We start from the raw sequence: 18,320 nt of genomic DNA, 5'->3' as shown, positions 1-18,320 counted from the left end.
GTAGTTGTGATGTACTCCATCTGTATTTTCTACAAATTTTTATATTGATGATTGATTATATAAAGATCTAACTGACTAAGAAATACTGTTCTTGGACAGATGTGTGAAAAGAATTATTTGCTAGCCTGGTGATTTTTCCTTGGACTGTCTGACCAATTACTCTGAAATTTTCTTCATGTTTTCATAGCCGCTTCCTGAGAAGTTTGTGGTGAAAGGTGTCGTGGATCGTTTTTCAGAAGAGTTTGTGGAGACCAGAAGAAAAGCTTTGGATAAATTCCTGAAAAGAATTACAGACCATCCTGTACTGTCTTTCAATGAACATTTTAATGTTTTCCTTACTGCTAAGGTGAGGAGAGAATTTTATATATTCCTTTTCAAAATTATCATTCTTAGGACTCTTCCTTGAAACTTGTTTTGATATCTCGCAAGCCACCTGCATGAATAGTTCTCTGTCACAGGTACTGCTCTAACTAGACATGGTGCGACACACATGTAGTCCCAGCTATTCAGGAGACAGAGGCAGGATGATTGCCACATCGATCCCAGCCTGGGCAGTTTAGCAACTTAGCAAGACCCTGTCTCAAAATGAAAAGGGCTGGGGAGGTAACTCAGTGCAGAGGTGCTGGGTTCAATCCCCAGTACCTGTTTTTAAAAAGTTGCTCAGTTTTTTTGGTTCCAGTTACATTAGTGTGGTTTCTGTGTTAGAAATCAGGAGGAAACCAAACCTCTCCTTCCCTCCCTTGTAATAGCAATGGATGTTAGAATATCTTTACATGCCCAAAACAGAGATAAATATTTGCACAAACACCTTAAACGTATCTTGGCAGTATTACTGGATTGGGCCAGTCTCACCAACAACGGGCACAAAAGGGAATGTACTTATTGAATGTTTTATAAGCGTGTTCTTCACAGAACCCTGTAAGTAATTATTCATGGCCTCATTTTATAGTCAAGGAAACTGAAGTTCAGAGAGTTCAGGTGATGTCACTGGAACCCTAAGTTACGTCTTTGTGGCTCCTACAGCTGTACTTTCACTCTGTGTCACACCGCCTGACCATTGTTTGCCCATATCTCTGTTCCTACCAGATGCTCATTTTCCACATATTTGCCAGAGAAATACTTGGATCCGTACAGTGGTCAGAATCTGTGTATTCAAACTCTGGGTGTTGTTCATTAGCTTTTCTCTGTGCTTCCCTGTTGGTAGAATTGGCCAGAAAGCTTGTGGTGCTGCAGTCACCATCTGCAGGAGTGGGAGGGTCACACGCTGAGACTGTCATGCTAGCTTCCTTCCACCCGCATGCGTCAGGCGACAGGTATGGTTTCTATTCAGGCCTTTGGTAATATGTTCCATGTTGGCAAGGGTATTGAGGCCCAGATAATGTCCATTTCTTCTTTGGTCAGAATGGCAAAATTGAGAAATATTTACTGATAACATCAGTTGATGTTTAAGGCTTTAGACGTTTCATTCTTCACTAAATGGCAGTCGTTTAGTTCTAGTTTTTAACCTCAGTTAATATTTAGCCTTGGTGATAACCCATTCATTGTTACCATCCCCCTAAAGCCTTTTCTCCCTAGGTTGAACTCATACACTTTTAAAAACTAGCATTTCCTTTGCTCGCTTCAGCAGCACATATACTAAAAACTAGCATTTCCAGTTGAACTGATCTTTTTGTGTGTGGGGGGGGGAGGGGTACTGGGGATGGAACTGAGGACCTTGAGCTTGCGAGGCAGGCGGTGGCACCACTGAGCTGAATTTCTGGCCCTCAACTGATCCTCGAGTATAGTTCTTTCAACTTATATTCAAAGTAAAGTCTATCCTGTTTTCCAGAATTGCAACAAACTTTCTCATCCAAGTTTTAGGTCTGTTTGTCCAGAAGACCCTCATGCTGTCCTCCTTATTCAACAAAAGAGAAAAGTGTGTTTGTGGGTGGGTACAGCTTGGACCCCTGGTTGTTAGGAATCTATGAAGAGTAGGTAGGAAGCATTGTGTGTGATTGATTGATTGATGGGCCAAATAGTATGAAAATGATTCTAGGGCCCGAGATTTAGCTCAGTGGTTTCACCGCCTGCTGTGCAAGCGTAGGGACCTGAGTTGGATCCCCGGTACGAAAAAAAACAAAACAAAAAACAATAACAACAAAAGAAAATGATTCTTAAAATATGTAAGATCTTTTAACGTCTCAATCAAACTCCAACTTCACATGAGTGAATGCAGGAAAGATGCCTTTAAACAGAGCGTATTCTAGCCCTAGTTCAGTATTGCTTCTGCTTGTTTGGAGGATGGGTAAGAGAAAGATACCTGTGGCTTCCATAAAAAGTATTTTTGAAGAGACTGTTAAGTGAAATAGGACAACCTGAAGATGACTATGTTAGATATGTATGCTCTTCATAAACAGTTTAGTAGTTTAGAAGTTAGTTTAGTTTAGAGTTTTACCTGGCAGGCTCATATGCTTTTTTGTATTTTAATTTTTTTATTATTATTATTATTATTGGTACTAGGGATTGAACTCAGGACCTTGCGCTTGCGAGGCAGGCAGCGGCACCACTGAGCTAAATCGCTGGCCTCATATGCTTTTTAAATTTAGATACGGTGGGTTCTAAGACTCAACATATTTCCTGTTTTTGCCTTGCCCTGCAAGAAATTCAGAGTTAAAATGTGTTCTCATTAATAACATCTGCCTTTGCCCAAGTTTTCTAGGAGTGCTTCCTGGGTCACTGGTTTATGCTTTCTATCCTCTACTCTACTCTCCTTATAAGGCTTTAGTTGGCATATAAATAAGTTAATGGATTGAATCTCAGAATCTCAGCTCCTTAATTTTGCTCCCAAAGGCAATGTAGGGTTGGGTTTCTACCTCTCTCCCTTCCTTCCTTGTCAAAGATTAAAACATTTATGTTAGAAGCAGTGTTGTGTTTAAAGGACAGAGTGCCTAAGTGAGTGAACCTGACTAGGGGGATTGGAGTCCAGCTCTGTTGAGAGGGATGTGAATGTACTGCATGGCGTGTGAGCCTGGTGGTCATGATGTTAGGGAGGGGACACTTGTGTGAGTGTGACCTGCTCTTCTAACTCAGCTTCTTGTTTTCTCAGTCTTCCATTTCCAAAAAGAAGTAGCTCTCAGGAGTTGGTTATTTAATCTTGGCTGTGCAAGTGCCTGAATGCCTTGTTTGTTTGTGTGTCATCCTTAGGACCTAAATGCCTACAGGAAGCAGGGGATAGCATTGCTGACCAGAGTGGGTGAGTCAGTCAAACATGTCACTGGAGGCTACAAGCTGAGGAGTCGGCCTCTGGAGTTTGCAGCCATAGGTGAATACTTAGATACTTTTGCACTCAAGCTGGGAACCATTGATCGGATAGCCCAGCGGATCATCAAAGAAGAAATAGGTGAGCTCTTTGTTGAGACTCTTGATTGTGCCCAGGGACCACGGTGGTGGGAGTGGCATTCATCTCTGCCAAGCAGATTCAAACTGCAGAAACATGGCTGTGACACAACTAGGCTATATTTTACATATAAAACAAATAAATACAGGGAGGGGAGGACTAGGCTGTAATTTTTTTTTTTTTTTTAATACGAGGATAGAACTCATTGCACTTTTGAGGCAGGCTCAGTGCCATTGAGCTAAATCCCTGGCCCTAGGCTATAATTTTTCACCCCATCATTTATCCTGGCTCTCAGCCTTGTGTTTGCTTTTCCCATAGGAAGCAAACACTTCTGTGCTTTCAGGTCTTTCCTCCTTTTATTTTTCTTAACTTTAGCTTTTAAAGTGGAAATGTGGACTCAATTGCCCTTCACCCATTGGGATGATGTGTTTTTTTTGGTAACAGGGATGGAACTTGGGACCTTGTGCTTTCGAGGCAGGTTCTGGAACCAGTGAGCTAAATCCCTGGCCTGAAATGATATTTTTAAAAACAAACCTAGTTACCTTTTCTGGCAGAAGGATGGTTCAAAAGGGGAGAGCATGGTGACCTGTGTTTGCCAAGGTTATGGCCCTAATGAACCTTTGAAGTTTAAATCTGCTCACCTTCCCTGCCCCTGGTTCATTTCACATCCACCCTCACCCTCCTGAGTCAGGGAGTTGCCAGGGCCTGTGTTCACCATTTCTTCTTGTTGCCACTACTGCCCTCCCACTCCTGTCATGGCCACCTGTTTTGCCATATTCCAGAATGTTGGGTCACTTGTCTTACTTACACATACAGGCCAGGAAAACCTGAACAGTGTTAATGATCATGCTGACATGAGGCACATTCTTCAGCAGTTGTCATTTGTTGGTGATTAAACACTGACCACAGCATTCCACTGTAATAACAAGAATCCTAGTGACAAATGAAAGGTCAGATTTTTCCTTGAAGTGGGGAGAAATCAACACTTTTCTTCTTGTTCCCTATACTTTTCCCCATTCACTATCCACTGGTGGTATTCTGTAGGGCCTGCTGAGATCATGCTGGGTGCCATCCACACCTGAGGATCATGTGGAATAAATGCTGATGGGACCAAGGTGTTGGGTTGCCCACTGAGTGAGTGAGTGAGTCTGACTGTGGAAGACCACATCTCTTTCAGCAAAATGTTTCCTGAAATTCCACTGTTTTCCTTTGCAATTGATTTTCCCCTCCAAAATTATCCCCTTAACCAATACAAAAGTTTCTCCTCAACGCCTGTGAAAATACTGCCTCACAGTATGGGCGGGCAAGCAGTTATTTTTGAGGATATTTCTTACCATTCTTCTCTGCAGGGTATTGTGGTTCCTGATATCCAGAGGCCTGGATGTTCTGAGGTCAGTTGTAACATCAGGTTTTAGAGGTTTTAAAAGTTATGTTAGAGACAGTGTTGTGTTTAAAAGAGAGTGTGCTCAATTGAGTAATGGCCAAGGAAAGACATCTTAGTAGCGAGTTCTTGGCTGGTGATTCTTGAATTAGTAATACAGATAATTTGTTACCCAGCCAGATTGTAATCATTTCTCTTCTCCCTTCAGAGTACCTTGTGGAGCTGAGAGAATATGGGCCTGTGTACTCCACGTGGAGTGCTTTAGAAGGTGAGCTGGCGGAACCCCTGGAGGGTGTGTCAGCTTGCATCGGGAACTGCTCTACAGCCTTGGAAGAGCTGACAGATGACATGACAGAAGACTTCCTACCTGTGCTCAGGGAATACATTTTATACTCTGATTCCATGAAGGTAAGCTGGCTTGCTTCTTGTGCACTTAGGTACTTTCTTTTTAGTAGTTGTTATCAGCTGGGTGTGGTGGCACATGCCTGTAATCCCAGCACTTGGGAGGAAGATCGCCTTGAGTTGGAGGCCAGCCTGGGCTACATAGTGAGTTCAAGGATAGCCCGAACTACATAATGAGACCCTGTCTCAAAAAAAAAAGTCATTATCAAAAAAGTAATGGATTATTGTGTCTTTGCTTGAGGCAGAAATTTCCTTCTTCCTAAGTGGGCAAAATCACACAGATATCATGGACATATGAATAGAGCATATGGCAAACCAGGTATGTGAATTAAGTGAAAAGTAGTTTGGGAGAAGCTCTTATTACTGTATTCTGAGAGTTCAGGAAGATATAATATGTGCAAAACAAGAACAGGATGTTCTGGAAAGAGCAGAGTTAAGATAATTAGAGCTATGAGAAGTTAAAATATGATTGCTGACATAAAATTGAATGGTAAAGTTGGAACTTGAAGATGAAGAAATCTTAAAAAGTGAGACATACAAACAAACAAAAATAGTTGGAAAGTAAAACAAAAGTGCAGAAATACTAAAAGCATGAAAGAAAGAGGAGAGACATGGGATTAATCCCAGAAGTTCAGCATCTGACTGAGAAGAGATCCTGATTGAGAAAGCAGGGATAATTGAGGGAATGAAACTATGAAAGAAATAATACAAGAAAATCTCCCAAAGCTGAAGGCCCAGGACCTCGCATTAAAAGGACATGCTGTTTTCCAGCAAAAAGAATGAAAAAACAACCAACCGAAAGCATATCATTATGAAATTTAAAAGCAAAAGTGATAAGATTTTGAAAGCTTTTAAAGAAGAAGAGGGAGGCGTTGTATAAAAGGAATAAGAATCAGAATGGCAACAGTGGATGAGAACACACAGAAACTATGAGGACAAACTATTTCTACCTCAGACTTTCTATGCAGAGTAAGGGTGGGAAGCAGGACATAATGCTTTCATGTGCACACCAGAAACTTGCTGTGTCCACAGAAGTTGATTAAGAACAGTTCCAGGGGATTCATGATGGTGTTAGAGAAAAGGATTCATCTTCCCAATAACAGAAAATAATATGTGGCTCAGTGTTGAACATACCCACCTGCAGTTACCCCTTTCCTACTTCTTGAGAGCTCAGAATTATTTGTCTATCTTTGGGGAAGATCTAGGACAACCATTAGGAAAGACTTGGTAGGAGCCAGGCATGGTGGCGCACGCCTGTCATCCCAGCACTTGGGAGGCTGAACCAGGAGGATCATCACAAATTAAGGCCAGCCTGGGCTACATAGTAAATTCAAGGCCAACTTGAGTACACAGTGAGACCTTGTCCCAAAAAAACAAAACAAAACAAAAAATTGACCCAAATCTCATGAGAAACCTGCGTTGTAAAAGGTGGAAATCCAGAAAAATCATAGAATTATGGAAATATTCCACAGCTTGATAAGGGAGGAGGGTGCAAAACAAATGGATCAAGTAGTAATAAAAACTGAGCTAGGTGTGGTGGCACATGTCTGTAATCCCAGCACTTGGGAGTCTGAGACAGGAGGATTGCTGTGAGTTCGAGGCCATCCTGGGCTACATAGTGAGTTCAGGGCCATCCTGAACTACAAGGGGAGACCCTGCCTCAAAAAACAAAATAAAACAAAAAAACTTTTTAAAAAACTTTATTATGGAAATGTTCAAGCATACACAAAAGCAGAGAGGAATAGTATGACAAATGCCTGCTCCACTATCCTTATCTTCCTCACTCCATCAGCTTTGAGTGTGTTATGGCTCTGGATCCATATTAAAGTGGTGACAGAGGACAGTGGAGCCTATTCCAGGTATAATCATGGAGTCATATATTATATGCCTTATAAAGCTCCCAATAAAACACTTCCAAAGACAAGCTTGTGTCTGGATCTCACAGTGTGAATTTCTTTCTCTGTAGGGCAGAATGGTAATGGTAAAGCTCAGATGTAGGAGTGTAAGCCTGAGGTAGCTTTGTTAGGAATTAGTGGAACTGAGGCGAAAAACCAAAACTTCTGGCTCTGACTTTGCAGCTCACTTTCCTTTGTCACATTGCCTCTATTCAATGTGCCGCATGCACACTGAATTTCTAAGCCTGTGGCTGAAACAAGTATAGAAAGACATCCTGACTTCCTTAGAATCAACTGAAATATTTTGCTTCACTTATGAAGTTAATAGTGTCTGTTTTTGTGAACAGAAAATAAATTTTTACAATCCCTGGGGGTATCCCTGGATTTGTCTCTTATATTGACACAGTCTTCATCAGAATGGATACACAGTGTTAGGATATTATAGTATGAATTACTTTGTTCTAGCATGTGGCAAGTGTGTTAGTATTTAATATGTATTTGTAAACCAAGATTTTAAATTGTTGTTTAGGAAGGACTTATCTGGCATCTTTATTAAAACATTATTAAATTGTGAGCCAAGCTTATTGTGTAATTAAAATTATTCATGAAGTTCCTCAGGTGTTCTTTGTTATGAAAGTATTGTGTAATTAAAGTTATGCATCCAAGAAGCATTTGTTTGCTCTCTTTCTTTACCCCATGGATGAGGTGTGTGTACTGATTACTTTGTTTACTGAGCCTGAAAAAAACATGGTCAGGTCATGAGGCTGGGAGAAGGGATCACAGTTAGTACTGCCCGGGACAGGGCCTGGTATGAGGAATTGTGACTAGTGGTCTCCAAGACCCAAGCTTCACCCACAGGGAGCTGAGCAAGGTGCAGTTAGTAAGAAGAGAGGCCACCTACTGTCCCTCTTTACAACCAGAAAACATTTCTGCAGAGCACTGTGGGCCAGACCAGGGTGACTGCGTGACAAAGCCAAGACTGCATGGAGGATCGCCAGGGTTTGTGTGGCCCAGGCCAAAGACATGGGGACAGCGATGGTGTCTGCAGTGGCTCTCCTACCTTCCAACATTGCTGCTATTTAAAAATTCTTGGGCTGGGGATTTAGCTCAGTGGTTCCGCTGCCTGCCTTGCAAGCGCAAGGACCTGAGTTCAATCCCCGGTACCAAAAGAAAAAAAAAATTCTTAACTTGGGCTGGGGATTTAGCTCAGTGGCGCCACACCTGCCTCACAAGCACAAGGTCCTGAGTTCAATCCCCAGTACCAAAAAGAAAATTGTTCTGTGTTTTATTTCTCTAAAAGAATCACATGAATCCATTTTCAAAATAAGTTAGATATGACTTAGCTACTCATTATGAAAACTAACAGAAGAGGGGACTTGCTAATGGCCTGGCTGCGACATGTTTGTCCTCATCGATGGCCAGATGGCTTTTCTTTTTTTTGCACTGGGGATTGAACTCAGGACCTTGCGCTTGCGAGGCAGGCAGCAGAACCACTGAACCAAATCCCTGGCCCACCAGATGGCCTACAGAGCTGAGAAAATCCTGGTGTTTGGAGAGGGGAGTTATGGTGAGGTGACGTTTTGTCAGTCTATGCCTTTATCTTGGTACTAGATGAAGCAAAGTGAGAATTTATCCTTCTCCTCTGGAGGCAGCAGCCTCTGCCTTAGGAATTTCCCTAGTTGAGGATTGGCCCATTCCTGGGTGGGGATAGTGCTGGGGCTTCTTGAAGCCCTTTCCTAATGGGGCTGTTGGGTTCCTCTTAAGTTTGAAAGGACCTTTGGGATCATTTGTCTAATTTGTTCATGTGATAGATGAAGAAATAGAACTCTGTAGGTAAACCTCTGGCCCATGACCTCAGACAATACTCTAGTGACTTGTCACCCAGTAGCTATGTGTTTGCTACGCTCCAGGGGAAAAACCGGGTGATCTCCGGTTTTTCAAGGCTGGTCTCAAATTGTGTCTCTTTAAGGATAACTGTGGTTGGGTACATTCTGTTTTCCTTGAAGGTAGAGAGCAAGAACAAAGAAAAAGTAGGGTCATTATCAGGCCACACGGAACAAATGGAGCAATGAGACTTTCAGGCAGTGAACATTCAGAACAGCTTGTACAAGAAAAATGGTTGAAAGCTTATAGTTTACTAAGGATGCAGGGAGGAATAGTGCACAGAGCCTGGGAGGGAGGACACGCCAGTTAAATACCCGTAGATGTGAGCCCTTGTGAGCTCTTGTATGAGATTTCACATCCTATAGACTCTGTTTGTGTAGAAGGTAATGAAGGTAGTGATGCACCAAGAAAGACCATCTTAGAGTCCCTCACCAAATGCCTGTCAGTGCCTTTTGAGGATTGAGGTCATTATAACCAGGCCAAGAAGTAGAGAAGCCTTATTTAAGAATATTAGCATAGAGCTGTCTTATTTCTCACACTGCCTTGCATATAGAAGGTGGTCAGCACATACTTGATGATAGTTCAGTGAATTTGGAACATTTACAACTATGTACTATGGCATGTTGAACATCTTGTTATTTTCAAGAGATGGATTTACTGTAAGTGAGCATACTTATCTCGGAGGTTGTGGAGGATGACTGGGTGAGGTGAGGGTCTGATGAAAGCCTGGGTTGAAAGGGAAAGCCACATGGAAAAAGTGGCTTTGGCTGGGACTTGACTAACAGAAGAGTTAGCTGTGCAATGCTTGTGTCATGGAGTACTTTAGGTAGAGGGAGTTTCCCTTGCAAAGGTTCTGAGGCAGAAATGAGTGTGGTGTCTTTGCAGATCAGAAAGGCCAGCATGAGTGGAGGTCAGTGAGCCAGTGGCTGGAGGTAAAGTCAGATAGGCAGGGGCCAGGTCACATAACATCTTAAAAGCCCTAGTTGGTAAGAGTCTGGGTTTTATTTCAAGGAATAAAGGGGGAAATCATTCCGTTTTATGCAGGGGAATGACAGGATGCATTTGTACTTTTAGAAATAACTAGCACTGTGGTTCAGAGACCAGACTGTGGAAGATAGAGTGGAGGTTGGCAAGACCATTCAAGAAGCCCTCACAGGGACCCAGGGGTGCTGGAGTTGAGACTGTGGTGGTAAAGTGGAGCTAAAGTGGGTCCATATTTTAGAGCAAGGGCCAACTAGACTTGTTGCTCATTAATGTGAAGTAAGAAAGGGAGAAAGTGAGGTTTTAGGCTTTGGCAACTGAGTGGGCAGTGGCACTGTTTATTGGGATGAGGAAGTCTAGGGAGAAACAGTTTGGGCAGTTGGGAATCGACCTTTTTTGTTATGTTTAGTTCAAAAAAGTCTGAAAGTGGAAAATTCATGGTAGTTGGTTATGAGTTTTAGTTCAGTGTAAGAATAGAAATTTAGAAGTCATTGGCATGTGCATAAGGTTTAAATCTATTAGACTGAGGGAGATGAGCTTGAGGTAAGCAGAGTTTAGGCCTATGTCTCAGGCATGACAATATTTAGTGGGCCACCACTTAATTGAGAAAAAGGAGCAAAGGAGCCTGAGAAGGAATGGTTGGTGTTGGGGGGCGGGTAGTGGATTGCCTCAGTAAAACCAAGAGAAATGCTCTAAGGAGAAAAGGCATGCCAAGTAGTGACCATTAGATTTAATAATACAGACGTTGGTGAGCACAACATGTGAGAGGTGTGAGATGTGGATGAAATAATTTTGACTTAAAGACAAGTTTATTTTTGAACTGGAAATGTCTTCAGCAACATTCCAGGATAGTTCTTTTCAAATGTCAATTTATCAGCTGGTTTCTTCAGCCTACCCACTTTTTCCCTTCATGAGCCACAAGCTGGAGCCAATGAGTCAACAGGTACATTGCCAGTTTTTTGCTTTAGGTTGGCTATTTCAGTGCCTTTCAAAAGCTGAAATGAAGATTTTTCTGGAAGATTGAGTTTTCAAGAAAAAAAAAGTCCCTCTTCCTGAAAAAAATTATTAATAGTTTTAGGGACTGATTTCTTACAGTTTAAGATGAAAAGGTGAAGAAGCAGGATGTAAAATATACATGAAGATGTCAAAGATTCTTTTTTGGTACCTGGGATTGAACTCTGGTCCTTGTGCTTGCGCAGCAGGTGGCGAAACCACTGAGCTAAATCCTCGGCCCTAAAGATTTAAAAAAATAAGGAAAATATAAAAATTAAAACTCTGAGATTCCCAGCAATGGCAAAGTGAGTACATATTAAACTTCCTCTCCTTTGTGAAACTGCATCATAATGGCACTGCGAGGATTTTTTAAAAGATATATAAGTCCACAAAGACAAAAGAGCAACAGACAGGGAAATAATAGCAATATAATTTGAGGAACTAGAAATATATTGATAAGTGAGAAGTGATTTAGATGACTCAAAAAGCTAACACGGGAAAAAACCTGATACTGTCTCTCTCTGGCTTATACTGTGGAACCTTCTAAGTATTGGCCTCTCTGGGACCCAGGGGAAATGGGAGCTGAGAGAGTAAAGTCAAGAGTTGGTGTAAGAATCAGCTAGAACTTCTGGCTCTGTCCTCCCTCCTCACCCAAGGGTCACAGTCCTTTCTCCATGCTGGCAAAATGAGGAGGTGTTGTGCATAACAATTGGAAGGGGTAGGACTAGAGGGTCTGTGGGTGAAAGGACTCCAGGTAAAGTTGAAGGCACTCAGTAAAAAGCTGCTGAATGTTGAGGCTCTCAGCTTTGTATCTTCCATTAGAAGAACCTTTTCCAGACAATCTGAACAAGCCAAGAGAAGAGGCTGATATTAGGGATGAGGATGGGGGCAGTGGAGGGTCCCTCAGTGAAAGGACCCAACAGAGTCCCCTCTAGAGAATTGTCAACAAGTCCTCCTATGTGCTGAGACAAAGGTCACACCAAATACCTAAGGGATGATCTGAGTATCAGGAGTAAAGACAAACAAGAAAAAGCATACTGAATGAAACATCAAAGGGGAAGAAAATTTCCCGAAAAAAATTAGTATTTTCGGGAAGAGAAGATATTAATATCTTCAGAAGATTTCACAGCTATAAAGCCAGAATTTTAAAAATTCAGTGAACAGAGACCTCTTGGAAATTAAAACCGATGAGAGTGGGAAAAAAAATAGAAGACATAGAAGACAAATTAAGAAATTTACATATATTTTAAAATAGATAAATTGTGATTTGGAGAGGAAAAATGTAAAAATTCAAGGACCAGGCCATACATTGTTACATCTGAACAATAGGAGTCCAGGAGAAAACAAATGGGAAGCATCAAAGTCGTCGTGCAAAAGAGACAGGGGATGAAGTCTGGGGATAAAATATCACTAATTATGTTTCAGAGAAGAGATTATGGATGGCTTTCCCCCTGTCCTATTTTCCCCCTTTCTATTTTTCTTCTCCAATTTTTCTACAACAGATTTTAAAAAATTTGTTAAAATCAGAGGGGAAATGTATGGTTTCACTATTACCAACATTGCCCAAAAACATTTAACTCACAGTTGGTCTCATTTTCAACAGAATGAATGTGGAAGAAGAGACTGTCACAAGGGGTGACCTGAACTCAGTCATTTATTCAGAAATTGTGATACCAAGAAGGCTAAATCATGCATTTTGCTGCCTGCAGGAAGATGTTCTCCTAGACAGGCCACAGGCCTAAGTTGGGTGTTTTAGTTTTATTCTAAACTAAACGTGAGCTTTTTCTTTGTTACTGAACACCCATTATCCTATATGAATTGCTCTCAGAGCTTTGGAGCTTTGGGGTTGCTGGCATGTGAATCACTCTGTTCTGCCCTTGTCTACATTTGGTTGAGCTATTCCTGCTGCTTTCATATCCTCTCCTAGCCCTGTATCCTAAGATCCCTCTTACATAAAGATTGGAAGCTTACAAACTTTACAGTTCCGAGGAAACTTCTGGCAGCTGCTAGCCACTTGTGTTGGGCTGTCTTTCGGCTGCCTTTCCCCTTCTGTAGTCTGTGAGCCAACGGCTATGCCAGGGGAAGACACGGACATGAGCTCTGGGAAGGGACATGGAGCTTTCCTGCAGATACTGACCACTGTGTGTTTTCTTGGAGAAAATCCAGCGATGATGTTGAGAGCTGAGCCACAGAATGTGTCTGTGATCTTAACTCTACCAGACAATTTTGCCATTGTGGGATAAAGGCTGTTTGTCATAAATATGTCATGAATGACATTGTTACAGGCTTCCTAATGGCTACTATATTTGTTGTAAACATTTTGGATGACAAGTATCATGCTTCCATTGTTTAACCTTTTTTTCTTTCTTGGTACTGGGGATGGAACTCAAGATTTTGCACTTGCGAGGCAGGCGGCAGCACCACTGACCTAATCCCTGGCTCTGTTTAACCTTTTTGTTATAGAAAAATTCAAATATGTCCAGAAGTTGAGTGAGAATCTGGCTAACCCCCACGTACCCCAGCCAACTTGAAGAGCTGCCTACTCATTGGGAGTTGTTACATTTACATAACATCTTAATTCTTTTTTATCCCTTCCCTCCCTCTCCCTCCCTCCATCTCCTGGTCCCCCTCCCATTACAAAATGTCCATCTCCCTATTTCCTGTTATCTATATTTTAAAAAAATTTATCTTTTGGGTTTATCTTATGAGAGAAACCATGTGATATTTGAGCTTATGTGTTTGATTTTCTTCACTTAACATTATAGTCCCAAGAGGCATCCATTTTCCTACAAATTGTTTATTCTTCTTTATGGCAGACTAGTACTCCACTGTGTAATAATACCATAATTTCTTTATCCATTCACCCATTCATCTGTTGATAGATATATAGGCTGCTTCTAATATTTAGCTAGTATGAATTGTCCTATGATAAACACAGTACTAATAAAATAAAAATTGAAAAAAGAGTTTCCTAGTCATGACCCATCTTGTTATCTCTGCTCCTACCCACTCCCAACTCCTACCCACTTTATCAAATCTTGAACATTACCTCATTTCATACAAAAATATTCAGTACGCATCTGTAAAATACACATGTTCCTTCAACAATGTAGAAGAATCATGTTGTCATCACACCTAGAAGTAAAAACAAGTTTCTTACTATGGTCACATACCCAGTTGGTGCTCAAATTGGCTCAGGCCCTGTTTCCCCAATCACTTCAGATGCCATTTTTATACCTCAACCCCTACAGGACCCAAATAAAATCCATATGTTGATTGATATGTTTCTTAAATATTCAAGGTCTTTACATTAATTTATTTTTCCTTGAAATTCACTGGTTAAAGAGGCTGAATCATTTGTTCTCTTTTCACCTGAAAAGGAAGATAGTGAAATTCCAGATTCTTGGGAATGCTTGAAATCATGAACCTGGAATTTAAAAATATAGTGTCTGAGCCGGGCTTGGTGGCACACACTTGTCAGGAGGCAGAGGCAGGAGGATTGCTTCGAGTGCGAGGCTAGCCTGGGATACATATTGAGTTCAGGGCCAGCCTGAACTACAAAGCAAGACCCTGTCTTAAAAAAAAAATTTATATATATATCTATATATATATCTATATATATATATATATATATCTATCTCCTCTCAGACACTATATATATTTTTTTTATATTTTATATATATAGTGTCTGAGAGGAGTTTATTTCATGTCTCTTATAAAAGTCATCGTGTAAGTGTGAAGCCCTCCCTGAGCACCCTGTGTACAGTTTTACAGTCCCCCAAGTCCTCAGTCCTTTACTCTTCCTTCCCTGTGTTACTTTTCCTCCAGAACACCCAGAGCCCCCACTCACTGTGTATTTTACTTGTTTGTTATCCACCTAATCTCCATCATGGAAGCCCCTTTCAGGCAAGGGTTTTGTGGGTTTTGTTTCTGCTGTATGCCTACTCCTGCATAGATGAAGCAAGATGCTTTAAGGCAGAAACAGGGTGAGGATGGCTGTAGAGGAGGTTGGTGGCACAGCACAAGGAGGAAAGTGTCTCCCTGCCTTCGCCTGTTTTTGTGCTATCTGGAGAATCAGAGATCCCTAGAAAGTTGGGTGAGAGGCTCAGGCACATATCTTGTGCTTGTTCCTCTCTGCAGACCCTGACTTGGCTTTTTGGCTCTTTTACCTTTTTGCAGACTTGGGTCCCATTCAGTAGTCACAGGCCCGTTTTACCAGTTTTATCAGCAGAGCCTGTGTGTTACGGGTGGGAGGCCCATCCTCCTAATCCATGGCCAGCAGTGTGCAGAGGTATTCGTCACAAGGGTGGTAAACTGTCTCAGTTCAAAATGTGCTTCCCAACCTTTTGCATGGCTGAGTTGTACTCAGTCTGTGAAAACCCTAAGCCGAAAAGTAGCAGGAGGAGGCTGAATGAGTCACTGCTGTGCTGTCAGCCAGCAGTGTGGCCTCGAAAAATCCCACCACTGTCCTTGTCCCAAGTCTCCATGTCTGGAAAACAGGGACAATGGCCTTTTGGCTCTGCAAGGCAGTTGTGAAGCTTTATGCTATCCCGTGACTCGGGAATGTTATTCCTGTGGCCGCCTCCACAAAAGGCTGTTCCAGGTGAGGTTGGGACAGCAGAAGCCAAGGAGAGTGACCAGGCTGCCTGGGTTGGGGGTGTGGAGGGGGTGGGAAGAGGAAATAGAGCTGCATTTGGGGCTCCCTTGCCTTCTTGGGGGGAGGCGGGGAAATGACAAATTTGAACCATTTTCACAGTGTGGGCTGCATCTTCTCTCCCCATCTCTCCCCTCAGGGACCTTGACATCCTCAGCAGAGCCATGTAGAGTAGAATGAGGGACACAAAGCTCTACACTGATGACTATGCCAGGCATTGTCTAAAGAGCATTTCTGGCCTGGTGAATGCCATCCTTATTCCTAGAAGTGCTAGACTGGGTAAGATGGGGCACATCCTGTGAAAGGAAATACGTATGATGGATAAGAATTCCATTTGGCCCCTTCCCTGGCTGCTCCAGCACTCCCTTGGATAGCATCATGTGTTTATTTCTCTTGTGTGTGTGTTGGGGTGGGGGGGATTTTACTACTCCTGTTATCAGACCAGTAGATTTAGACTATTTTCTAAAACCCAGAAAGGACTGCTGCCTAGGTTTTCCTGTTTGGTTTTACTTTATAGATTAGTACCATCTAATATAATAACCACTAGCTGTACATAGTTATTTAAGTTTAAATTCAAATTAGTAAAACTAAATAAATATTTAAACCCATTGCTCAGTCATATGAGCCATATTTTAAATGTTCAGCAGGCACGTGAAGCGAATCACTACTGTATTGGGCAGACAATGGAATGTTTCCATCATAGCCCAGAGTGCTATTGAACAGCCCTGGAAGTAATGCTATTACAGATTAACGAGTGTAAGGAGCAAATGTCAGAGCCCTTAAACAAAAGATGGGTGGTGCATCATGAAAAGTGAATGATTGTAGGTTTTACTTCATGTTCTTTTTTTGGCAAACAGTCCTCACAGTAAATTCTTATTTCAAGGGAAGACTTGGGATTCCCAGGATTTCCTTCTACATTCCGTTAGAAAGTTGGCCTTGGAGTCTCTCAACTAGTCAGTCACTCATCACCTTTGAGAATATAGTCAGGGGCTCAAGGTGCCCCCTGCATAGCCCAAGAGTGGCTCCTTCCATGCTCTTCGAGAAGGTCTTGCTGAGAGACCTGAGTTTACAGTTAGAAACCTTCATAGCAACTTGTGACTTCTGAGTTAGTGGGAAAGAAAGTTCTTGTCATTCATTCTTGGTTTGCCATTTGTGATTCTACCAGAAGAAAAGAAACCCTTTTGATAAAACAGATGTTTTTGTAGAATGTCTACTGTAAGCTTTTCCATTTTGCTTGGTGGGTCTTAGTGGCAGAGCTGAGACTATGTGAGGTAGGAGAGGTGAGCCCAGGCACAGGTTTAAGGAAGACAGTCACTAGAATAGAAAGTGCTGACCTACCACCATGGGCCTACGAGCGAGTGTCTCCTTGTATTTTGCACTCTGAGCACCTGGCTTGCTTCACCTTGCTTCCACCTGGGACTGGTCCTTTTGGGGCCTACTTTCCACTCACTCTCGAAGGCTGTGTGGAACTAGGAGTTCTGGACGTGTACACATATAGGTCTTACAGCACATACAGCCTCACACCATGTCTGCACCTCTCTCAGACTGAACTCTGCAGCAGGGACTAAACCTTTTTGCTCTTTGTATATCTCATCCAGAGAGGACAGATAAACAGTTAATGAGTCAATGAATAAGTCAGTTCACCAGGGATCAACTCAATGTTAGGAGTCAAGAACTCTTATCACTGTAGTATGCAACAGTGACTCTACTTACAGTGTATCATATTCTTAAAATTGCTAAGAGCATAGATTTTATGTATTCTCAGCACTAAACAATGAGTTTTTGAGGTGATTCATGTTAATTAGCTCAATTAAGCTATACCATAATGATGTGTATATTTCAGGAAAAAACCTTCTTGACTCAGACTTTTCCATTGAGCTCAGAGAACATAGCACATCATAACCTGTGAGGGCCCAGCTTCACATACAGCCAAGTTTTCTGTGCACGGTGAGGCTGAGTCCTCCGTCAGTGTGACAGTAGGTGGGCACCATTTCTTCTCTTGCTCTTCTCAGAAGTTTTTTACTCTCAGTATCAGGCAGCTACCTCTTGGAAAAGCTAGGTCTCCAAGAGTGGTTCCCCTTTCTTCCCTCCTTTCCCACACTTCCTCCAGTCTGTCACATGTCACACTGCAGCTTCTGGCCCATGAGAAGACCTGCCCTGGGGTGGCTGGGCCTGGCTAGGTATGCTAGGATTTGGGAAGTGTTTGCCTGGGCTTTGCAAGGCCTCTTTGCAGAATCCTTGTTAAATTTGTCTCTTCTGTGCCTCCCACAGAGTGTACTGAAGAAGAGAGATCAAGTTCAAGCAGAGTACGAAGCCAAACTGGAAGCCATGGCTCTGAGGAAGGAAGACCGCCCCAAGGTCAGGGAAGCCACCAGCAAGGGCCACGGTGCTTCAGGCTGACAGCTGTAATCTCCCTGTTGATCTCAGTAATTCTCATCTCTAGATCTGTATGACTAAGGTGGTCAGCACCAGTTGAGCTGAGTTGATGCTATTATTTTTGTCTTTTTGGTCCCTCTATTTTTGTGAGTTCCTAATGTGTACTTAGAGTTGAGTTTTCCTGGGAACTTTTTAAAAAAGACATGTAGCCGTGACATTTATTGATGGTTTCTGACCATAAAATGGTATTGCATAGAATGAACAGTCCAGATCATTACACTCAAGGGGAGGCTTGTGGATGGGCCCACAAACTGTTGCTGACCCATAATGAGAAAGGGATGGAAGCCGAGAGAGAGAGAGAGAGAGAGAGAGAGAGAG

General features: G+C 42.2%; 1 protein-coding gene across 6 annotated transcripts in view; it reads left to right on the top strand.

The window, feature by feature from the left end:
• Snx30 (sorting nexin family member 30) overlaps positions 1–18,320 on the top strand; it is a 115,688-nt gene that overhangs the window by 78,197 nt on the left and 19,171 nt on the right. For 5 of the 6 annotated variants that reach the window (XR_015439878.1, XM_087183347.1, XM_087183345.1 and 2 more), the window contains 4 exons: positions 188–346; positions 3,184–3,379; positions 4,966–5,165; positions 17,838–17,924. Coding sequence is in view for 5 of the 6 variants with exons in the window: in XM_087183347.1 (XP_087039473.1) it covers positions 188–346; positions 3,184–3,379; positions 4,966–5,165; positions 17,838–17,924 (642 nt within the window). In the remaining variant the exon portion in view is untranslated. The remainder of the gene's footprint in view (positions 1–187; positions 347–3,183; positions 3,380–4,965; positions 5,166–17,837; positions 17,925–18,320) is intronic. The other variant, XM_087183346.1, reaches the window with a different exon arrangement.

Source organism: Heterocephalus glaber, unplaced genomic scaffold (genome assembly GCF_053883595.1).
Source record: "Heterocephalus glaber isolate CG9 unplaced genomic scaffold, H.glaber_assembly_v1.0 deba00001479, whole genome shotgun sequence".
Classification (NCBI taxonomy): Eukaryota; Metazoa; Chordata; class Mammalia; order Rodentia; family Bathyergidae; genus Heterocephalus; species Heterocephalus glaber.
The sequence above is the reverse complement of the archived record's forward strand: the minus strand, read 5'-3'. Positions and strand labels throughout refer to the sequence as shown.